The sequence below is a fragment of the Struthio camelus genome, chromosome 2 (assembly GCF_040807025.1).
Source record: "Struthio camelus isolate bStrCam1 chromosome 2, bStrCam1.hap1, whole genome shotgun sequence".
Classification (NCBI taxonomy): domain Eukaryota; kingdom Metazoa; phylum Chordata; class Aves; order Struthioniformes; family Struthionidae; genus Struthio; species Struthio camelus.
Window position 1 is genome coordinate 152,449,589 of NC_090943.1, and position 20,785 is coordinate 152,470,373.

The 20,785-nt window shown below is 36.3% G+C and overlaps 1 protein-coding gene across 1 annotated transcript; it reads right to left on the minus strand.

The window, feature by feature from the left end:
• Positions 1–1,691: 1,691 nt before the first annotated feature.
• Positions 1,692–20,215, minus strand: ATP6V0D2 (ATPase H+ transporting V0 subunit d2). The gene is made up of 8 exons (XM_009674679.2): positions 19,868–20,215; positions 13,771–13,942; positions 11,719–11,897; positions 9,674–9,753; positions 7,663–7,740; positions 4,156–4,332; positions 2,676–2,753; positions 1,692–2,131 (listed from the first exon to the last, which is right to left on the minus strand). Exons 1-8 carry the CDS (start codon positions 19,995–19,997, stop codon positions 1,970–1,972), a joined length of 1,056 nt encoding a protein of 351 aa, XP_009672974.1. The 5' UTR covers positions 19,998–20,215; the 3' UTR covers positions 1,692–1,969.
• Positions 20,216–20,785: the final 570 nt, after the last annotated feature.

The window sequence follows — 20,785 nt, forward strand, 5'->3', positions numbered from 1 at the left end:
GAGAGCAGATTCTTTCCCCTTCAAATCACTTCAGAAATTACTTGACAGGAAGCCAGCTCGTTTGTTTTGCACAAGTAGGGAGGACTGGTGTATTAGTACAGAAAAAGTATTCTTATGCCGTGCTGAATTGCATGAATTCAGTTTGTGTCCTTTCGCTGTTGACTTTGTTGTTGTTCTCCTCGCAACAAATTTTTTTTAAGCCAGTTACCAAAAAGTATGGAAAAGCTTAAATATGAGACAGTGTAGCTCTATTGCTTTCGGCATTCCAGTTTGCAATAGAGTTTGCAATAAAATTGTGTCTAGATCTATATATAATTGACCTTAGATCACAGATTAGACTGGGAAATTCAAATTAAGAAATGTAAGGTAGGAAAAAAAATGCAGGGAAGCAATTCCACATGCCAAATGTAAACAGCATTCTACAAATCTTACAGTTTAGTTTCTAAGTTTTTTGCTTCTGTATTACTAGGTTTACTAAACAAAGAGCCCTCAGTATAGAAATAAGATTTATATTATTTTCTTTTATCATTTAATTCTTTTTAGGCAGCTCCTCTAAATTCCTAAATTATTTCTAAAGGAAACTGTCTTCTGAATGTATTTTTAAATAGCAATGTGTGGTTCTCTGAGTGAGTCAAAATAAAGCAAAATATTAAAAAACTTCTCAGTTTTCTCTGTTAAATCAGTAGGGGATGTTCTGGGATATAGCCCTTTGGTTACATTTACAATTTTAAAAGTGTATTTTTAGCTAAAAAGGGTGAGTTTTTCTATTTTCTTATGTACATACGCATGCATGCTTGTGCATGTTGTAGTTCATATCATCTGAGTTCTTAAAACCATCATGTCTAAATGTTTTCCATAATTCTGAGGTCTTGACATCAGATATTATTTTATTTTTCTGTCTACTCATTAAGAAGTGAATTTTATTTCTGTATTAAATTACTGCAAGGCACATTCAGTTGAAGATGGAGATTTGTTGTTTATGCAGCCTGAAACTAAGGAATCACGCAGAAAATCAAGGTATGGCCTGTTTCATTGATAGGAGGGCAAAATTCTTGAATGGACTTTAAGGGCAGAACATCGATATGACTCTCAAAATCCTTCCTTTTTCCCCAGCAGAGTCGACCTTGTCCTGCTACAATTTGGCTTCAACTGTCCATTCTATTTTTAGTCACTGATCTTAGCCAGGTCCTCAAATAGCTTAGAGTTCATGTTGTCTGTGCCTGATGTAAAACTGATACAGAGCTGGTGGGTATTTTCATTCGTGTTTCATGATCTTCCTTACTGCATGCACAAAGACAGTGTCTAGGTGTGGTGAGAGTGTTTTGTCTTGCTGTGCAAGCAGACCAAGTGCTCATCACTTGAAACTCATGGTGCACCTCATGTGACCATAAAGGAAAAAGTGAAGACATTTTGATGCCATCCCAATTGCTTATTTACTTTTAACCTGAGAGAACTCTCACTTCCTCCTAAAGGGGAATCTCAGAGTAACCCTGAAGTCTCTCCAATCCATGTAGTAAGTCCTTCATATACCCCTGTATACCGTGAAGAAGCCCATAACTACAGCCTGAGATAGTCTTGTTTAGTTGGCCACTTGAGAAAATGGCTAATTCAAAATTCAGCCACTGAAGAGCTTTACAAACATCATTATCATAGAACTTATTTCCACAAAAGAGAAAAAAATGTGCATGAAAAATGATGTAGGGAGTTTTTATTGATCAACTAAATTAAAATGGGCACAGTGGGGAACAAATCTACAAACAAAAACTACAAGTGAATCCACTAAATATTTCCTGATAAAGTACTCATATCTGTAATTATGATTTTAGTTTTGTTTATGCAGCTGTATATATAGAGGATCATTGATATAATTCAAAACATCTGGTAAGAATTAACTTTTAAAATAAGATTATTTTCTTTTATATGACATAATGCTCCTTTTCAGTTACGCTAGGACTATAAATTCTCAGATTTAGAAAATTGGAATGTAGTTGTTAATTTTGGTTCTGTGTCTCTGAGAAATGCATTCAGCAATCCATACAATATTTCTGCATTCTTGTTCCTTTAGCTTTATATAGGCATAAAATACTCCAAAATGAAACTGGTTATTGAATGCAAGCACATTCAGTTTTACCTATGGAAAAGATGAAAAAGGGTTATGATAAAATATTAAAGGCAAATATTATTTTTAAATGTTAGCTTTCAGCATCAAGATTTCTACGTAGGTTTGCAATCATGGCTATATTTAGGGGTCTCTTCAGTAGAAATGTAATTGAAATAACATCTCTGGATTAATTTTGGAAACAGACCACAGCAACATTACAGGTAAGTAAAGGATATTGGTGACATGCCCTCTTCAGTAGACTGTTCAAGGGAATTTCATTAAGCAGTTTATGCGAGATGAGTTCTGGGTAGGCTATCAGGATTGCAGCTCTGTAACTACTCATGAAAACAATGCCCCAGGATTTATTTTATTTAAAAAGTTAAATCCTTCTGTATTGTCTCACCCAAAAGTTGATAGCTATAGCAGTACCATATGCTTGAATGCAAAGCTGAATGTTTCATCACGGTAGAGTCAAAAGCCTAGTACCTCATGCGGAATGCACGGTATTGATTGTTTTAAATGTTATTCCAGGGGGTAACTTTGATTTTGAAATTTTAAGGTTAGAACCTCTTACCTCATGTTCAAAAAATGCATCTTCCAGTGTCTTTTCTCCGGTACCGCTCCCTACACCTTCAAACAAAGCTTTGTATTCCTAAAAATATAGACAACACCCAATGGAAATAAGGTACTTGTGCATTCTGTTCAGCACAGTTACTTCATGTTACTTTATGAATTAGCATACATCAAGTAATCTTTCTGAGTGGAACTCATATAGATTACAGATCTACATAACTCAAAAGCATATATTCACTAAAGGAAAAAAAATTAACAGTTATTCTTGTATTCGTTACTGCCATTTCCTACCATTTCAAATAGTTTAGTGAAGGCACTAAGAGAAACTAGTGTGGAGTGACACATGACCTTTCACTCCTTTGGATAGAGGGTGCTGAACTTCTTGTACAAATAGTGCCCATCAGAGCCAGACTTGCAAATGGAGCCAAAAACCTGAGCTCTGATCCTCACATGGCTGCTCGTTTTACTTCCAGTAGCCAGCTGGCTATTATTGTTGTATTTAAGTCCATCGGCCTAATATGTCATCCTGATATATTTTGCACAGGTATATTTGACTTAGTTTCTTATGTGTTTTCTTCCTGTGTGATTTACTTCTCTGTATTTCTTTTTACTGTTTTTTTTTTCTTATGAAGTAACAGTGCAATGTAGGTCTAGTACAATTATTCCCAAATTTGGTTAAATATCTCACCATCAGATGAGGAGACTTTGTACCGCATTGATATGGTGGCACATGCAGCCTCTCTTCTAGCATTCTGCTCATACACAGGAACAGACATGCATCTAGCTTTGTTTTTTCTGTGGAAAAGGCTGCAGGCTGGACTTCATTTGTTTTGTGTACTACTTTGAGGTAGTTTTAATTTTAGTACTGGCCAGAGTACCACAGCTGTCACAGAGTAAATGTTTCATATTGGTTCATCTTTGAAAAATCTAAAAGGCTAGTCACAACAGTATTAACTACACCAGCTACTTCATTGATTCAATTAGTGATTTAGAGGAAAAAGTGGGAAGAGAAAGAAAGTGATTTTCAGAAAGGCAACCTTCCTATTATTTTACAGTTCTAGCAAGAAAACAGGCTTGCACTCATCTGCTATGTTAAATGCTCAGTCCACTTATTTTAAAGTGACTTATACCTGTGCTCCAAATTCCTGGAGACAGCAGCTGTGAAGTGAACCTCAATTTTGGCAAGTTTAATGAAATAAGAACAGTTTTGTTTATTAGAAAGTGATCTGGTCATATCTTAACACTGCTGTAATAGGAACATTGTATTGTACTAGGGCAATAAGTTATTTTAGGTTTTCATATCAAAGGCTTTTTCCTTGATATCCTTCTATGTTGATCTTTTGTATTCGTATTTTTGTTGAATATTTTTTCTCTCAAAAATAGCTTGAACATAAATGAGTGCTTGTTAAAATTTTGCTGACATCATGACACGTTAAGTATTTGTATTTTGACTTTTTGTTTTAAAAAATTAGATTACATACTGCATAGTAATCTGCAACACACTTCACTTGCTCGTAGTCATCTGCATTGGCCAGCAGGTGTAAGCCTTCTGGATACAGTTTTCCACAGGTTGGATATAGCTTTTCTCTGTCATCTTTACTCAGCTCAGTGCCGAATGAATTGATAGTGATGATAAAGGCGCGTCTATCTGCTTCGAACTTCATACATAAAACAAAGAGAAAACAGGTGTTGTTAGAGTCCTCATTCTAAAAAAAAGGAGGGGGATTTTTTTTTTCAGCTAAACTATGGAAACTTAAAAAAGTGGACTTCAGAGCGTTAGAAACAGATCTTAATGAATTTATTCATTAAGCTTGTTAACTTTCAACTACCAAATCAAAGAGAGTTTATGCAAGCTCAGCTATTTTTCTTTAGTTTTTTTTTTACTGAAAGTGTCATCCGAGCTACTTCCTTATTTCCCTAATTAGTTACCAAGATGCTAACGACAAGAAAACTTCCTGACACGCACCCCTTTGAAGTTATGAAATAATTCTTTTAGAAATAATAATATGTGAAGGGATTAAGAATCAATAGCATTGCTCTGGGGTCCCTTAAAGAGTGCTGCTAATAATAAAGGTGGAATGAAAGTTTTGGATAAAATAAGTTCTGAATGCACATATTTAAAACTACAATTTCGTAAAGAGGAGGGAGCTGTTTACTTGCCAAGTTAAAGATTTCAAGTCTTTCAAATAACAGTTAATTTTTAACGCATAGAACAGGAGGCTACATTTCTCGTAGCAGGTTTAGGTGCCTGTAATACCTGTATTTTCCCTGCAGCAGCGGACTGAAAATCATTTTAATGTCTAAATCTTGGGTCAATATTTTGTACAAAGCAAAATTTCACCTATCATACTTACAGTATGAATTAAAAATATAATGGTAATTAAAAATAATTGTGCTCAGTTTTATTTGGGCTAAATATATTCTTCTGACTTGATATCTAAATTGAGTATGGGTTTCTTTATTTCTTTGTTATTACTTACTTTTGCCTTTTAAGAACAAGAGTGGCCTTGCTAATTGCGGGGGTTACACATGAAAACCTTCCAAGTGAAAATACAGCGTACACAGATTTCAGGCAGTGTGAATCATTTCTTACCCTGTGAACTTTTGAACTGTTTTGAGCAGAACCATACTGTCTTCTGTTGAGTAACGAGACTGACAAATGCTGTTGCAACACTGTTCTACAAATTCAGCAGTTAGCACATATTCAGAGATCTTACTCCTATGTACTGGAACACATTGTAACAGGAACCCAACTGCCCTCTGGCACTGACTTCAGAGTAAGGAAAAAATGAATAAACAATGGAGAAATAATGGAAAGAAAAGAAGTGTGCTTGTAAAGATTTCTAGCTAATAAGTAACACAGCCAAATTTTACTTGCCTTATTAATATGAACAGGCATATCAATCCTAGTGAAACTGTTTTGTAAGGACAAATGCTTTGTTTTTTTAACCTGTTAAAGACATGTAGACTTTTAGCTGTTAGATTTGTAATATTTTGTTGGAAAAGTGAGTTCAGATACAGTGATAGCTAATGCAAACAATTTTGGGGCCTAACTCTGGTGGCTCTCATCTTAGAAAATTTGAAGGATCAGTCCCATGCCTACAGAGCTCTCATTTCACCAGATTATGGGCACGTGAGATTCTTCCTACTGGGTCCCACCATAAAGCTGTTCTTCAGTGACTTGGGCCATTTGATTGCTGCAGGTACAGGCAGAGTCACAGGATGACCGTTTCCTAGGTGTGTTCGTTTCCATTCAGGAAACCAAAGCAGCAAGTCTGCTGCTGGGATTAGCCTGCGAACCTAGTAACAGGCACTGCATTGGCTGTACTGCAGTTCTGCAGCTTCTTGACAGAGTCAGGATTAAACACGCAATGTTTGATGCTCGTGGCAGAAGAGGCGCCACCAGTGCCTGTAATGAGGAAGATTCTGACACCGTGACCAGTGGTCAAGGAGTTTTGGGGAGCTAAATGCACGAGTCTCATTCAGATTAGTAATCTTACATATAAGATTACAGCATAAATAGTAGCTATTCTTTTGAATAATTAAACTTTGACTTCTCATAAACTCCACCATTAGCAATCTGCTGTAAATATGACTTCAGATTATTATAATATTATAGAAAACAAAATGTTCTACAGAGTTTATCCTGCTAGCTGATTGGCCCTAGATAGGATTTTTGAAGAGGCTTAGCATGGACCAAACTGTTACCATTAATATAAACAGAATTTTACAACATGTTTAGACTAATATTGGTTAGCATTCTTTTTTTCTACATGAATTTCTAGCTGAAAATGAACTTTCTGCAAATCTGAATCAATCTGGGAAAACATCTCTACCTTTGCCAGTCAATCTATTGATTTTTACTTTTTACAAAGGAATACTCTAAATATATCATTTCTGGTCAGTTCAGCTTGATTAAGAATATTTTCTTTAGAACCTAAACTGAAACATTGTGAACTGATTGAATAAAACATGAAATTGCAGTCCTCTATCAGGACGTTGCTTCATAAAGCATAATTGAGGCTCATTCTTCCTTCTGGGATGAGCTCCCTGGCTGATTATGCCTCTCCCACAATGTAGACTTTTAGTGTGATGTCATAAGAATTTAGTGAATCTTGTTCAGTCAATTTCAAGGGTGTAAGTTTTGCTTATCCAGAAGATGTGACTCATGGAAGTGAATGGGTGATCTGGCTTCCAAATTCTGCAAAGAATTGTGATAAACTGTGTGAAAAACATGGAGCTGAATGCTGAGAGCTCAAAATGAAGTGTTGAAAAACATTTGAAAAGCAGGAGTGAAAACATAATTTTAGGAACGTCCGCATCTTTTGTTACAATAAAAGGTCTTAAAACACTATGTTTCACCGTGCTGCAAATAAGCTTGAAGGAAGAAGTAATTTTGTTTTTCATGGAAAAAAGAAATATAAAAACTTTCCTGAGTTGAGAAACAAACAGATAAATCCTGGAATGTTGGACCTTTCTGTATGACACTAGTTCCAAAGGTCACTCAACACTAACTTCAACCATTAATTTTAATAGGAGAATAAACAAGCATGTGATGGTGCCATGAAGTTTGAAGAATTTTAATTTTTAAAGGTGCAGGAATTCCAGGCTGTAGCTGCCCCATATTTAATTTTGGGCTAGGAGGTGTAAAAACAATCCACTTTTTAAGTTTTCCTCCTTATTACAAATGGAGGTTAAAGGACAACAGTTTGAGATGAGTGAGCTATTTATTCTATTTTTCTCTCCGTTTTAGGAAAAAATTAACTGAAGCTAACTTCCATCTGGTAATGGACTGGCTTCTTCTCTACTCAAGAGGTAAAAGTCATCCTAGAATAAAGTTGTCAGTATATCTTTGCAAATATTTATTATTCAGAGGAGAAGCAAACATCTGAAAAATAGATTTGCAAATGGAGAAAGAGGGAACAGGAAAGACAAAGTAACTCAGTTATGAAAGCAATAATTTACAAAGAGCGAAGAACTCTTCTTACCTCAAGAATAGGTCTCATTATTTCTGCTGTAGTACCTCCTTGTTTTTCACAAAACTTATAGAATGCCTCAAGATAAGACTACATGAAAGAACAAAAGAAATATGTTAAATATTACTTAAGACCTGGTCTAGCACAGCATGTAGTCATTAACTCCATTTTTAAATACTTCCATTAATGTTGATAACTCTACCTGTGAATTTAAATTTAAATATGTGCTTAAGAATGTGCTTTGCTGGATTGAAGGTTGGAATTTTAAAATGTAAATGTCTTATTCTTACAAAATGGATAACATCTAAAGGATGCTATAGGGTACACATTGTTCTTTCTTTTCTTTCTGAAGAGGGAACTTCTTTAGCTCCATTGGGCTTCTGCTGCGTAATAATCAGATGGCTGAAGGAAACTCTGCATCGTAGTGTGGAGGAGGGAATTTGGGTGTATGCCACAGCTGTTGGGCCAGTGCTATGAAGATACACAAACTAATCCCTACTCCTCTACCCTTTAAAACCCTGGATTAGGTCAGAACAGCAAAGAACACTTCTATAGTATTAGTTTGCAGAGCCTTGCGACCTAATGAGGATTCTGCTCTTTGCACTCATTTCAATACAGCTGTTCAGTAAGGAACCTACTAACTCAGAAATGCTTGTGTTGCAAGTTGTTCTCACTGCCCCTCCTTCCCACAAAATACTGTTTTAGGGAACATTTACGTTATCAAAACACATTTGCATTCACACAATCTTACTGAAAGAAGCTCTCGCTAACTATGCAATTAATGAAACCTTAAATAGAAACATCGCAGTGGGAATCTGCTGCATGGGGTTTTGTGTCAGGTTCTGTACAATGTTATCTAACAGTAGAGCTGAAACATAATTGATTACATTGGCAGCTGACACTAAACTGAAGCAGAGGAGAAAGGAAATGTGAATAATGTAGAAGTGTCTGCAAAATGATGCCCCTGATACTTGGAAGAATGAGGAGAAAAATTTTTAAATGAAATTTAATAAGTGTAAATGTAAAGTCATCCACACAGGGAATGAAGAGCAAAGTTGCATGTTATAAAATGGAAACGAGTGGCAAGCTTATTAGTAATATGGGAAGATGTGAGCATAACTGATGTTGTTAAGAGTGATAGGAAGTAGCAGAATATTTAAGAAGCAAATATTATATTGAGAATTTATTAAATATCATTTGTAAAACCAAGGGAAGAATTTTTGTCTTTCACTCTGGTGCTGATCAGATCACTGTAAGAATACTGCCTGCAGCCTGGGGCATCCACTGTGAAAGAAAGAAGAAAAAGAATTTGGAGAGAATGTGCTGGGAGGAACCATTAAGAGAATAAAATATGTATTGCCTTGAAAGAGATCATGGTAAGAGTATTGACATGTGTACTAATATTTGCAAAGCACTTCAAAAATGCAAGGCATGGATATGTTAGATGCATATTTTACTGTGCTGTAGCAATGCTAAAGAAAAAAAAAGAATGCAAATGTAAGTGAAACAAAACCCTTAATTAAAAAAATGTCATCTAGACTCAAAGTAATTAGAGCTTTTCAAATCACACCTACCTTTTATAAATAAAAATAAATTTCAGTCAAAAGCCTACTTAGGATCACTTAGGAGTTAACAGTTTTATGACATTTTGTAGGTAGCTGAGTTATTCATAAGCAAATGGATTTGGATATCAGCCTGACATCTAAAGCATTTTCATTAATGAGATATTAAATTAGAATTTGGAGTCAGATCTAAATTTTGGAAAGTATCCAAACACTGGAGTAGAACTCAAGGGAGCTGGATTTGATTCCTGGACTTTTCATCAGCCAGGTGACCTTAAACAACTTGCTTCATCTCAGACATAGGCTTCTGTTTCCCTATTCATAAAGCAGGGATGATGATACTGACTTCCTTTTCTAAGGCACTTTGAAAAACCCAAGTATTATTACTAATTATTACTAATTAATTACTATTATTACTAATTACTGATACTCAAATATTATCACTGATTGCAAGAACTTGCCTTGTACAGTTTGTTGCGCATTATTTCAACGTTCATTTCATCCAGGTCATTTTCAGACAAGCAGTCTTGAAAGAAAGCAGCTGAAAGTAGAGTTTATTGTATTACAGTATAAATCTACATGCTGATATTATACATCTCTTTTCTGTAGCCATTCACCAGTGTGTGACCAAGGATCTGAGGTTTCTGTTGTACAAGAAAAAGCGATGTAACGGCAAGGGAGAGAAATCCTCTTAATTTTTCACTTTTGCTCCTGTTCCCTCCTTTAATGATAATCTGCTGTGAGGGGACTCAATCAATGCAGCAGCCAGAGTCTCCAGAGAGCATTGGATAGGAATTGCTAACAAAGGCCCTAATCTTCTCTGAAGTATGTGGTTAGGGCATTAGTGAGATTTTCTAGCAAGGAACATGAAAGATAATTTTTGTCTTAAATCATACAGATATGGTGCAATTTTTAAGGAGAATCCTCTTTCCTAGTTTACCTCTTCCTCTTTGAGTGTGTTTGTAAATGAGCGAAAGGTGACAGGATGCAACTAGTAAAGGGCACAAAGTTTGACCTCGACCATCTGTGCTTCTACCTTCTATACAGAGCTGGCTAAAAGAGCAAGCTTTTGAACAGGAAGGCGGGGGATGAGGTTCATTTGTGCAGTTGGACCTCTTAAAAATACTATACTCATAACTGACAAAGCTATGCCAATCTCTCACTGTTTGTTTTTGTTATAAGCTATTATCAATGTCATAAGGACTTCATAAATGCTCTACTGGGGTAGACAAATACTGCATCAGAGAGAATGCTGTCTCAGACAGTAGCAACAGGAGGTACTACTGTTCAGAGAGGGCGTGCGAGCCTGGTCATATGTTCAGGTCTGTTCCCTTTGTTCTCTTCCCAGTAACCACAGTTTTTCTATTAAGAGTATTAAATAGCCCTGACAGTTCCCTTTAGTATCTGTTTATAGACCCATTACCCATGAATATGTATCAGCTTTTTAAAAAAAGGCAGCCTTTACCAGTATCTGTAGCAACACATTCCAGAAATTTACTACCACCTGTGTAAAACAGCATTTTCTTTTACCGATTTTAGAATTAGTTTCATGCTGAGATTTGGTCTCCTCAGGTAGGAGATAGACCAAAGCAACAGTTCTCCATTCATTTTATCCACCACCTTCACGACTTTGTAAACCTTAGTCGTATGTCTCCTTAGCCTTGTCCTTTCCAGACTGAAGAGTCCAGTCTTTTTAGTCTTTCCTCATAAGGCCACACCATCCCCATGATCATTTCATTTGCCCTGCTCTGTACCATCTTTAATTTCACTTCATCCTTCTTGAGCAGCAGAACCCAAAACTGCATGCAAGACTCAAGATGTGGGCACTCCAAGGTTTCAGGTATGGTCAAATGACACTTTCCATCTTGCTCTCCAAACCCTTCCTGGCAAAGCCCTGCATCTTTTTAGTTTTTGTTTGCTTGTTTTGGGCTGTCACTGCACATTAAGCAGAATTTCATCCATTGTCAGAATGGGATGTTCTCAACCCTAACTCTGTTTTACTTTCAGATTTCACCTTTCAGGAGAGGGGAATTATCTCTGTATGTGTTTGAATCATGTCCAGATCCTAAGAGATGGATTCTAGGTTCTACCACAACATTTAATATTTATTAATAACTGTGTGCCTCTTGATTCTTAGTGAGGTATAGGTAAGATTTTAACTAATTTTTTTACAGATGCGGGTGTTTAAATAAAAATATAGATATTCTAATTCAATGGTTATTTTGGCCATAAAATATATCCATTGTACTTCTTAAGAGTAGCAGATTTGCTCTGTGTCTGCTACCCAAGGCTGATATAGAATCTGTTAATTAATGTTATTAGGGAATGTCCTGACCACGACTTCAGAAGTGCTTGATGCACAATTTATCAGCCCATTATTCATAGATTTTGTGTTACCAAAACACAGCATATCCACAGAAGAATACGCTACTTAATCTCAGATATTCTTAAGAAAACATAAAGAGGAGTTTCAAGAACCAAGTAAGAAACAATTTAATGTTCCTACCTAGCGGTGTGTCAACCAAAATTGCATTGAACAGCTCAGTGGGGTTTGAGGCAATGCTGACTGCTTCCATTTGCTCAAAGCTCCCCAGTGGATGACACTTGGGAACAAGTTCAGCTATAGGCCGCTGATGTAACGTGCCAGTTATTAAAAGAATTACATTGTCAATCATGTAGCTGTATCTGTATTTGAAAGAAAAAGTAAAAGAAAGAACCTTATTTTTATAATGAATTTTTCTTTGAAAAAATATAAAAAAATATTATTGAACATTGGTAATAAGCCTACAGTCAGAAATGACCAAAGCATTTGCAGGTTTGTCAGTTCTCTGTATCAATCTTATTTATCAAAAAAGAATGAAGGTTTTCAAGTAACAAGTGGGTAACACGTAATATTAATTTTAAACCACATGATCAGTCTGGGAAAGAGAAACTTTTAAGGAAGAGGAAGCTAAAACATGAATATAATAAGCACATATCTGTAAAATGCAGCATTGATATAATAAGTGGCAATGAGTGGTATCAAGATGTAAATCACCTGAGCTAGCAGCTTCTTCTAGTTTGGGATTTTTTTATTTTATATAGACCATCTGGACAGAGGAAAAGTGCACAGGAATCTAGACACTGAAACTGCAGCGTTCGTGACGATGATACAATTTTCTTCTCGGTCAGCCTTAAATACCCTCCAAATGAGGGAACTGTGGACAGATGCTCACAGATTTCTTCTTTATTACTATAGTAAAAGTTTTCCATCAGCTTCTTATTATTTTTACTGTCAGGGAGACTGATCAGAGTTTTGTCACTAACTCAGAAATGGAAATGTGGAAAACATTCCCTTGGGGCACTTGTAATAAGGGTGCAAATCTCCAGCTTGTGTTGTTGATTCAGAACACAGTTAGAGAGGCATACAGATTGATATGATTTCTCACACGAAATTTGAAAGGGTGAAATATAGTTATGTAGTTACAAGGAGATATGTAGTGATGCAGTAACTGTGTTAAATACTTTAAACAAATGTCTCCGTTATTACAAATAACAGGATGCAGAGAGTGTGCACACATTTGTACACATGCATATCAATCAGTATGAAAAAAAAGTTGCCATAATTTTCGTATTTTCACTTTCATTTCTCCGAAGCAAAACATAAAACTGTATGCCTACAGGTCATAGTGTACCCAGGGTGGTCTTCAAGATCCTGGTGATATGTTAGCCTAAAACTAATCAAGCACACTTGACTAAAAAATAAGAATAATGATAGTTTTTTTGCCATTAAGAAAAAAATAGCCTCTGAAAGTAATCTGGACAATCTGGTAATCTTGGGGAGTAAGCCACTCGGTAAAATATCCTGCTGACATTTCAGTATTCCATGTTATTAGACTGTTAGAACAGATCCCTGTTCTCATTAATATGTTATTAAAGTCATTTATTTACTAGTTTTATCTGGTTATATCTGTACTGAGAGCAGATCTTTCTATTCATCTGACATAAAACAGCACTTGTGGTTTTAAATAAAACTACCTGGATCTAAGTATCTTGGTATATACAACATAACCTTCTTCTGCTTTTTCATGTTCAAAGGCTATAAAAAGTATGGTAGGTATATGATGTGCTGTCTTTTCTCCTTTAAACAAAATCTAGAACTTGCAGCATGCCTAGGAATTTAAATCATTTATTAGGTATCACTGCCCCATGGATCACGAAACAGTTAACCTTGCTTTAGCCATCCCCCCAATTTTATTTTTGCAACTTCTCTGACTTGATATATTTGAAAATTTTAACTGTTTTTCTCGACCTATGCCACTACTTCTGCCCCCTCACACAAAGACATTCTGCTTTTCTTGTGTTATTTAAAATAGTTGCAAAGCCAACAGCTCTTCCTGTATATTTTCAGAACATATCTTAGTAAATAAGTTATGTAAATACTACAGTATCAAAGAAATTTTGCTATTTATGAAACTTAATAGAAATTCTAGCAAGACACATTTACCTTGTTTTAACCCCTTGTAGGTGTGCTTTTGTTTTGAGTCTACAATATAAGCCATGTGGTAACATTACTTACGTGATAAAATTCAGAAACGTGGCAAGTGGTTCAAAAGCGTGGTTTCTAAAGTAATGAAATTCTGTGAGTAGTTTAGCTTTCAGTTTATCATCAATGGTAGAAATAGTGAGAGGGCCAGTTTCATTAGCCAAGAAGTTGCCATAATCTGTGGTCTGTAGATGTAACTTCAGATCTAGAATTAGATTCAGAGAAGATCACAAGAATAAACCATCATTACATTATCTCCAAACGAAATAAAACAACTTTTCAAATGTTCATTTTTAACATTATATTTTCACATTAAAGGCCTGATCATACTCTGTTGAAAAGTTTTTGTCTTAGATTTAACATAGATTTAGTGTATAATTAATTCCTGCAAATTTGTACTGCCTTTTCTACCGGTAAGACTTATTGGATGTCACAGGAAAGGACAAATAGTTTACCCCTTTATCGGATGTTTTACTGGCAATGTTAATTTCCAGTCAGTCACATCAGGCACGGTGTTAACTACCGCTGTCCCCAGCCCCCTCCCAGCCAGGTTTGCTCAATGTTTTGATTTCACTGATTTATTCAGGGCACCATTGCTGCGTCATTATAATCCGCACCAGTTGTTTTGTGTCACACTCCTATGGACTCCTCCTTGGCAATAGGTATTATCCTGTAACTTTATTAAGATGTTAAATTTTCATGTGAAACATTTAAACCTCATGTAAGACTATAATGTTATCGAGCTACCCGAATAAAAGAGCAAACACATCTTGCCTGGCTCAGAATCAGGGCTCCAAATGAGCTCTGCAGTAGAGGGTGTGAAAGGACACAATTACACTTTCCTAACATTTCTGTTTTGGCTTTGTCTAATTTATGATTGCTATTAGCAGATCCTAAGAAGCTGTTCCAGAAACTTGGGTTATCATATTCTGTCTGTGCTTCCAGCACTGGTAACTGAAAAAAAAAAAAAAAACGAGTTGGTAAGACAAGGTTAGGACAAGCTTTTGCGATATCAAAGAATTCCTTTGATAAATCTCCTCTGACAGTCATTTTCCACCAGGAGGCCAAAGTAAAGATTGCAATCAATTCTTAGTGTTCGAAGCAGTTTAGCATTTCCTTTTAAAAAGCCACTGCTATTTTGCAGAATTATATTCAAATGCTACATTAAAACTATTGTAAATTATAGATTGGGACACTGTTATAAGATTTTCGCATTCATAATGATTGTATTTTCAAATCACCCTGACATCTTCTGGAAAGAGAGCGCAGCTAGGCACAAACAGTCGAGGACGTTCCTGCAAAGCATTGATGATAACTTTTTGACACAGGAAGTTCCATCTGAACATGAGAAAAAACTTTCCTGTGAGGGTGACTGAACAGGTTGCCCTGTTTGTGGAGTCTCCTTCCCTGGAGATATTCAAAAGCTGCCTGGATACACTCCTGGGCAATGTGCTCTAGGTGACCCTGCTTGAGCAGGGGGGTTGGACTAGACAGTCTCCAGAGGTCCCTTCCAACCTCAACCGTTCTGTGATTCGGTGAAATAAAATCTGAAGTGTTATTTAGGGAAAAGAGTAACAACACTCTCATCAGCTGAAATAAGGGCATATCTGCAAGGGAAGTGAATGTGCAGATAGCAAGGTGTGCATTTATTAGTATGGTAGCTAGTGTTCGCTAATTTCCCAAGTGAATACTTTCTTAGTATGCAATAAAGTTGCCTATACTGAGACCTAATGGAGAGGGACTACTACAGTGCAAATTCAAAGTCCTAGGACTTTAACTTATTTAGATGGATAAGTCCTAGAATTTTGTATGCAGGTTGACTGCTACTTAAGCTAATTTCAGTGATTACCTCAACACAGTCTTTTGGATGGGACAGCCTTACCCCCCTAGCACTCTGGAACAGTTAGGATTTCTCTCGATCTTCCTGTAATAAATGAATGCAAAGAGCGTAAACTAATTGCTTCTGAAAATTATATAGGTTCTTGGAGCTTATCACAGAACTATTGACAAAACAGTTAGGATACAGTTAGATAGTAATTGTTTCAGTGTAGGCGCCTATTCAAAAGAGCAGAAAGAGGATCCAAATATGAAAAGGGAAAACTACTTAATTCAAGAAAGAGAGAAAGATAAGAAAGGTGGATCAAATAAAAATGCAGAATTATGGCTAGAGACAAGTATAAATGTGTAAGACCAACTTTAAAAAATTCATTAATATTTTTATATCACACCTACATTTTCTGTGAAAAGTGATCATATTTACTTTCTCTTTCTCCTGGGGACCCTACCACTTCCATGGCCTGCTTTAGAGAACTATTTCTACAGAAGAATTTAAAAAATGCCAGCATGGATAGTGTAAAAAACAGTATTTAACCCTATCTTATGGGCTTGACCAAAACAGTTGAGAAAATAATGATCAGCAAGATTCAATAGCGTATGATATAAGTTCAAAATGTCACGGTCAGAGTTCAGACCAGAGTGCAGCTCAGAAGCTGCTCTAGTGGTATTAAATTATAGTCTCCTTATGGTAATTGGCATAAATAAGATCATATTTCTGGAGACTTTACCCCAGTAATACATATGTATTAGTAGCATGACTTAGTGACCTGGCAAGAGTAGATGGCTGAGCATTAAAGGAGCTTCAGACGTTCCTGTTCAGTAAAATTTTTTTTGGTGGTAACTGCCCCCTTATCTCCAGGGTGCCAGGGAGACCTAAAAGAGACCCTATGCCTTTCGACATGCACACCAAATCCCTAGGAAAGAAAGTTTTTGTACTTCAGCTGTCAACGTTACTGTTGTCCATTTCCACCATGCATTTCCTCATATGAAGGAAAATCATATGTAGGAAATTTAAATCATATGATTTTACTCACAATTAAAACAGCAGCATGTCTATGGGAAATTAACTCTCAAGTAGAGAGAAGCTAGTTTAAGATGAATGTAGTTAAGACACGAATAGTATTAATCAGAAAGAAAAAATACTGCAAGAAGTGGAACAAAGTGTTAACCCGATCTCCCACTGAGAACAAATAATCCCTCAGCATCAGAGGTGTGCAAAAACCTGGAATCTTGTCTGACTTCTCACTTTGATAACCCCCTAGCATCAGTTTTCACCCAACCACTGTGAGCTGGCACGTTCTGGCAATGCTAATGTATGTGAACTTGTTTCAGTGATGTTGGTGGGAGCAGAGCTGGGCTGCTAACCCTTTTGTGAGTTGCTCTCCCTTCTGGTGGGAGCAGCAGTCCTGCTACCACACAAGGAAGCAAGGAAAGAAGAGCACTGTGTATGGACCCTCCCATATTCTGCTTCAAAAGACTGCCAGCAGGCTTCTCCTGGGGACCCCTTCCGCCTGAAACAGAGATTGCTGTAGGGCCAAACTAATAGCACATCAGCTTGCAGAGGCCCCAGACAGTGCTGCAGCCCTCAGGAGAGCTCCATAGAAATAATAATAGTTTAAATAAGCCCCGAAGGATATCTAAATTAAGGCCTCTTCTCCTGTGTGGCCCAGAATTGAGAGGACATGATGATATCTTAAGCCAGTTAGCATCCTTCTTTCCTTTTTCCCTCTCACTGTTTTACTTACCCTTTGACTAGCATGCACAGATAAAGTACTAACCTGCACCTTTTCTTGTGGTTCTTCTGTACTGACATTATGATTTCCCCTCTAGAGATATCAAAACAACTTTGAAAATGAAAGATCTTTTAAATTCTATTTATGGGCTACTTAGGGTGGTTTTAATTTTGTTTTTGCTTATTTGTTTTTCCATATTTATGATATTGATAACTTAGGCCATTTTCTGTGATCTGGTGCTATGCCACAGAATACACAGTGGGGTAAATTTATTATCTTTGAATGTGAATACAGGGACTGAAGACACTATAGGACAAGCACGATAGCACTGCAATGCAAATGCACATTCTGAATGTTTTAAGAGGGAGCAAGGTACAATGTACGCATATAACTCCATTTTTTACTTTAGAGGTAAGGGTCTGTCTTTTTGGTACACTTGTTACTAGTGATGCAAGTTCCGTGTTACAACATCATATATACGAACAGAGATGTGCGTATTCAGCTCCATGTACAAATCTAATACTTCTAATATTTTAGTTACAAATAATACATTTGGCAGATAAGTAGTTGGAATCTCATAGCTGGATAAAAGAAGTAGAGGTGCCTCCAGCAGAGGCAGAGGTGTTCCGTAGCTAAGCAGAGAAAAAGGGAAAAGGTAGTGAGTAGTAGGGATATGCTTATAGATGGGTCGATGAAAGCAGCAGTTTCTGTTGCTTAAAAGCAAACTAGGACGAAGATTAGAGTGAAGAAAGTTCAAAAATCAAGAAAGGTCCTCGTTCCTGCAAACCTTATTTAGAAAATGACTTTATCTCTCTATTGTGATCTGTCCATAAAGCACTGTGCACCCTCTCAATAGCCTTGAAGGTTTATATAGCTCAGCAATGTTTGAAAACCACTTCCTGGTTGTAAATGTCTTTCTAGTAAAATGACTTTTCTGTTTTCTTCTGGAAAGCATGAAGAAAAATCCTTTTTTATATGCTTTTAAAAATATTTAAACTTATGTTTTTTCCTATTATTGAGAAATAACCAGGATTTTTTTTTTTTTTTGGAGTCTTTAGTGACATCATCTCCTGAGTTCTCCTGCATAGACAAATGGTGTGAGAGCAAGAGTTTGATAATTCCATCACTCTGTCCTTCATGTCTCTCATAGATGTTTGAAGCTCTGTTAGCTGTTTGAGGAGAGTATGTAAGTTCATTAAGCAGGACTTTTGGACTTAAGGAATTAAATACAATAGCAAGAATGTCTTTAAGTTCCGTAGATCATAACTGCTGATACAAATACGCTACTGTCAGTTTTTGTTAAGCTGACAGAAGGGATAGAATTCAGTTGCCAGAGTAAACATCAACATGTTTCCTACATATCTAATCTGCCATTATACCAAATGGAGAGCTGATGCAACTCTCCAGCTCTTCAGTTCAGTTCATCACCTGAAGTAGGAATGTGTATTTGATCAGCTAAATAGCTCTCTAGATCCCATTAACGGTAGCGACTACCTCTTCTTTAACTATGAGAGGAGCTTCATCAACCTCTTAGGTAGATATCCACACTTACCTATTTAAATGTACTTATTTTAATCTGTAAGATTAATGACATACCACCTTCCCAGGCTTAGTAATAGTTTTGAAAACCTCTAAACTCTGGGTATGTGGACATCTTCAGGCTTTGCACTCCTCACCTCCCCAGTTCCATCACTGCATAAGTAAAGTAAGTGATGTTTAAATAGAGTAAGTCTAGTATTTCTCCTTGCTACATTTTCAAATGAATTTAAATATACTACATACTTTATAAATTATTTCAGTGTACAATCATAGCTTTCATTTGGAGTTCGGGGAAATAAAACCTTTATGTTCCTTTAGAAAGGCAATTTTTTCTGTTGTATTTTTTCCTGCCAAGTATCTAGAGGTGTGTCATATGATTCTCTGTGCAAGTCTGTCTTCACCAAGCTGTGACTGGTCTTGGCCACAGAAAGCTGTTTTGGAAACAATTGTGTGTTCTCTTTGTGACTGTGACAAGGTCACCTTTAAAAAAAACTTTTTAAAGTTCGAGAATAGTTTGGTTTTATCTTTGTGAAGTCTAGTTTTCTCTTCCTGGTAAGTAGAATATCCTCCACTGCCCCAAAACCCATGAAGTACTAAAGTACTAAAATTGTATCTGTTACAGAGAAATTCGGTGTAGATTGGTAAGCTTTCAATAAGATTTTGTGAACTATTTTATATAGCTGAATTGATATGAAACTTGTATATTTGCACAGTTCTATAGCATGGTTAAAATATATGAGAAGGTTACCAATCTCAGAGGAATTCTATGGACGAGGTCTCTGAAATTTATAAGTAAACTAGAAAATCCCGCAGTACAGGCTACTTTGAAAACCACAGCCTGTATAGTCGTAGTTCATTTCTGTGGAAACCTATTAACTGAAATTTGAGGACAATTCTTAAAAAGAAGTCAGTTATCCCTGTTTCTGAGATAAAGCGGTCAATATTTTAATCTTTTACCTTCCATTCTTCAAAGGTCTAAGCAACAGTATTTCTTCCTAAATAAGATAAACCAATAGACTTACCTTCTAATGTCTCGCACTGTGCTAAATTGACATAGTCTGCACTTGTCAAGATCCCGGCTTTGAAACCTCGGACCAGACCTTCCAAGTAGCCATGGTCCACGTTGAAGTAAAACTCAGAGTATCCTGGCATGGAGAAAAAGAGATTTAATCTGTCTATTGGATACTTGATGGTACTGAATATTTACCACCAAGTCTTATTCTTCTCTTTGGAAGGAGTGACAAATAGTCACTGATTTCCAGCCAGCCTACGGCTGTGTTTCACTAACTAGTTTCTTCCTGTTTCTTGCTCCTAGTATAGCTCCAGTATAGCTGGTGCTTACACAACACCAGGCAGCAAATCCAACTCCCTCCTGCCAGAGCCAGAAAATGAATCCTTTATTGTTGAAAGAGAAGGCAAAAGATTTAACCGTTGCTTACAGGAGTGCTCTGGACTTCACTGAAACAAATGAAACATTACAAAGCTTGATAGCATTTTCGTATTTCTTAAATATATTATAAATGGGAAGTTATCTGTGAATACATATTGAAAAAAATATTTCTGCACTAAAGTGATTGAGTGTGGTATAAGATGGCCTATTCAAGGGACTTAGACAGGTTTTGAGTGTATCTATTTATTTTAACATTTCTGATTGCTGGAAATTGTCTACTGCACATCACTATCAATAAATATGCTTTTAAATAATAAGAATTTTCTAATAATTACAGTAAATATTAGATCATGCCTGTAGGTGCTAGCTAAATGAAGAGTCTTTGAAATGTTTGACATTAATGTTTAGACTGAGTATCCAAAACTTACCTCAAAACTAATTTTTCCAAGATCAAGTCAAAATACTCCGGTTGTAATCACTAAGATGTGGAAGTTCCTCATATTTTTCATTTTATAAATTAAAGGTTACAAAAATAGGAATCTTAATTTCG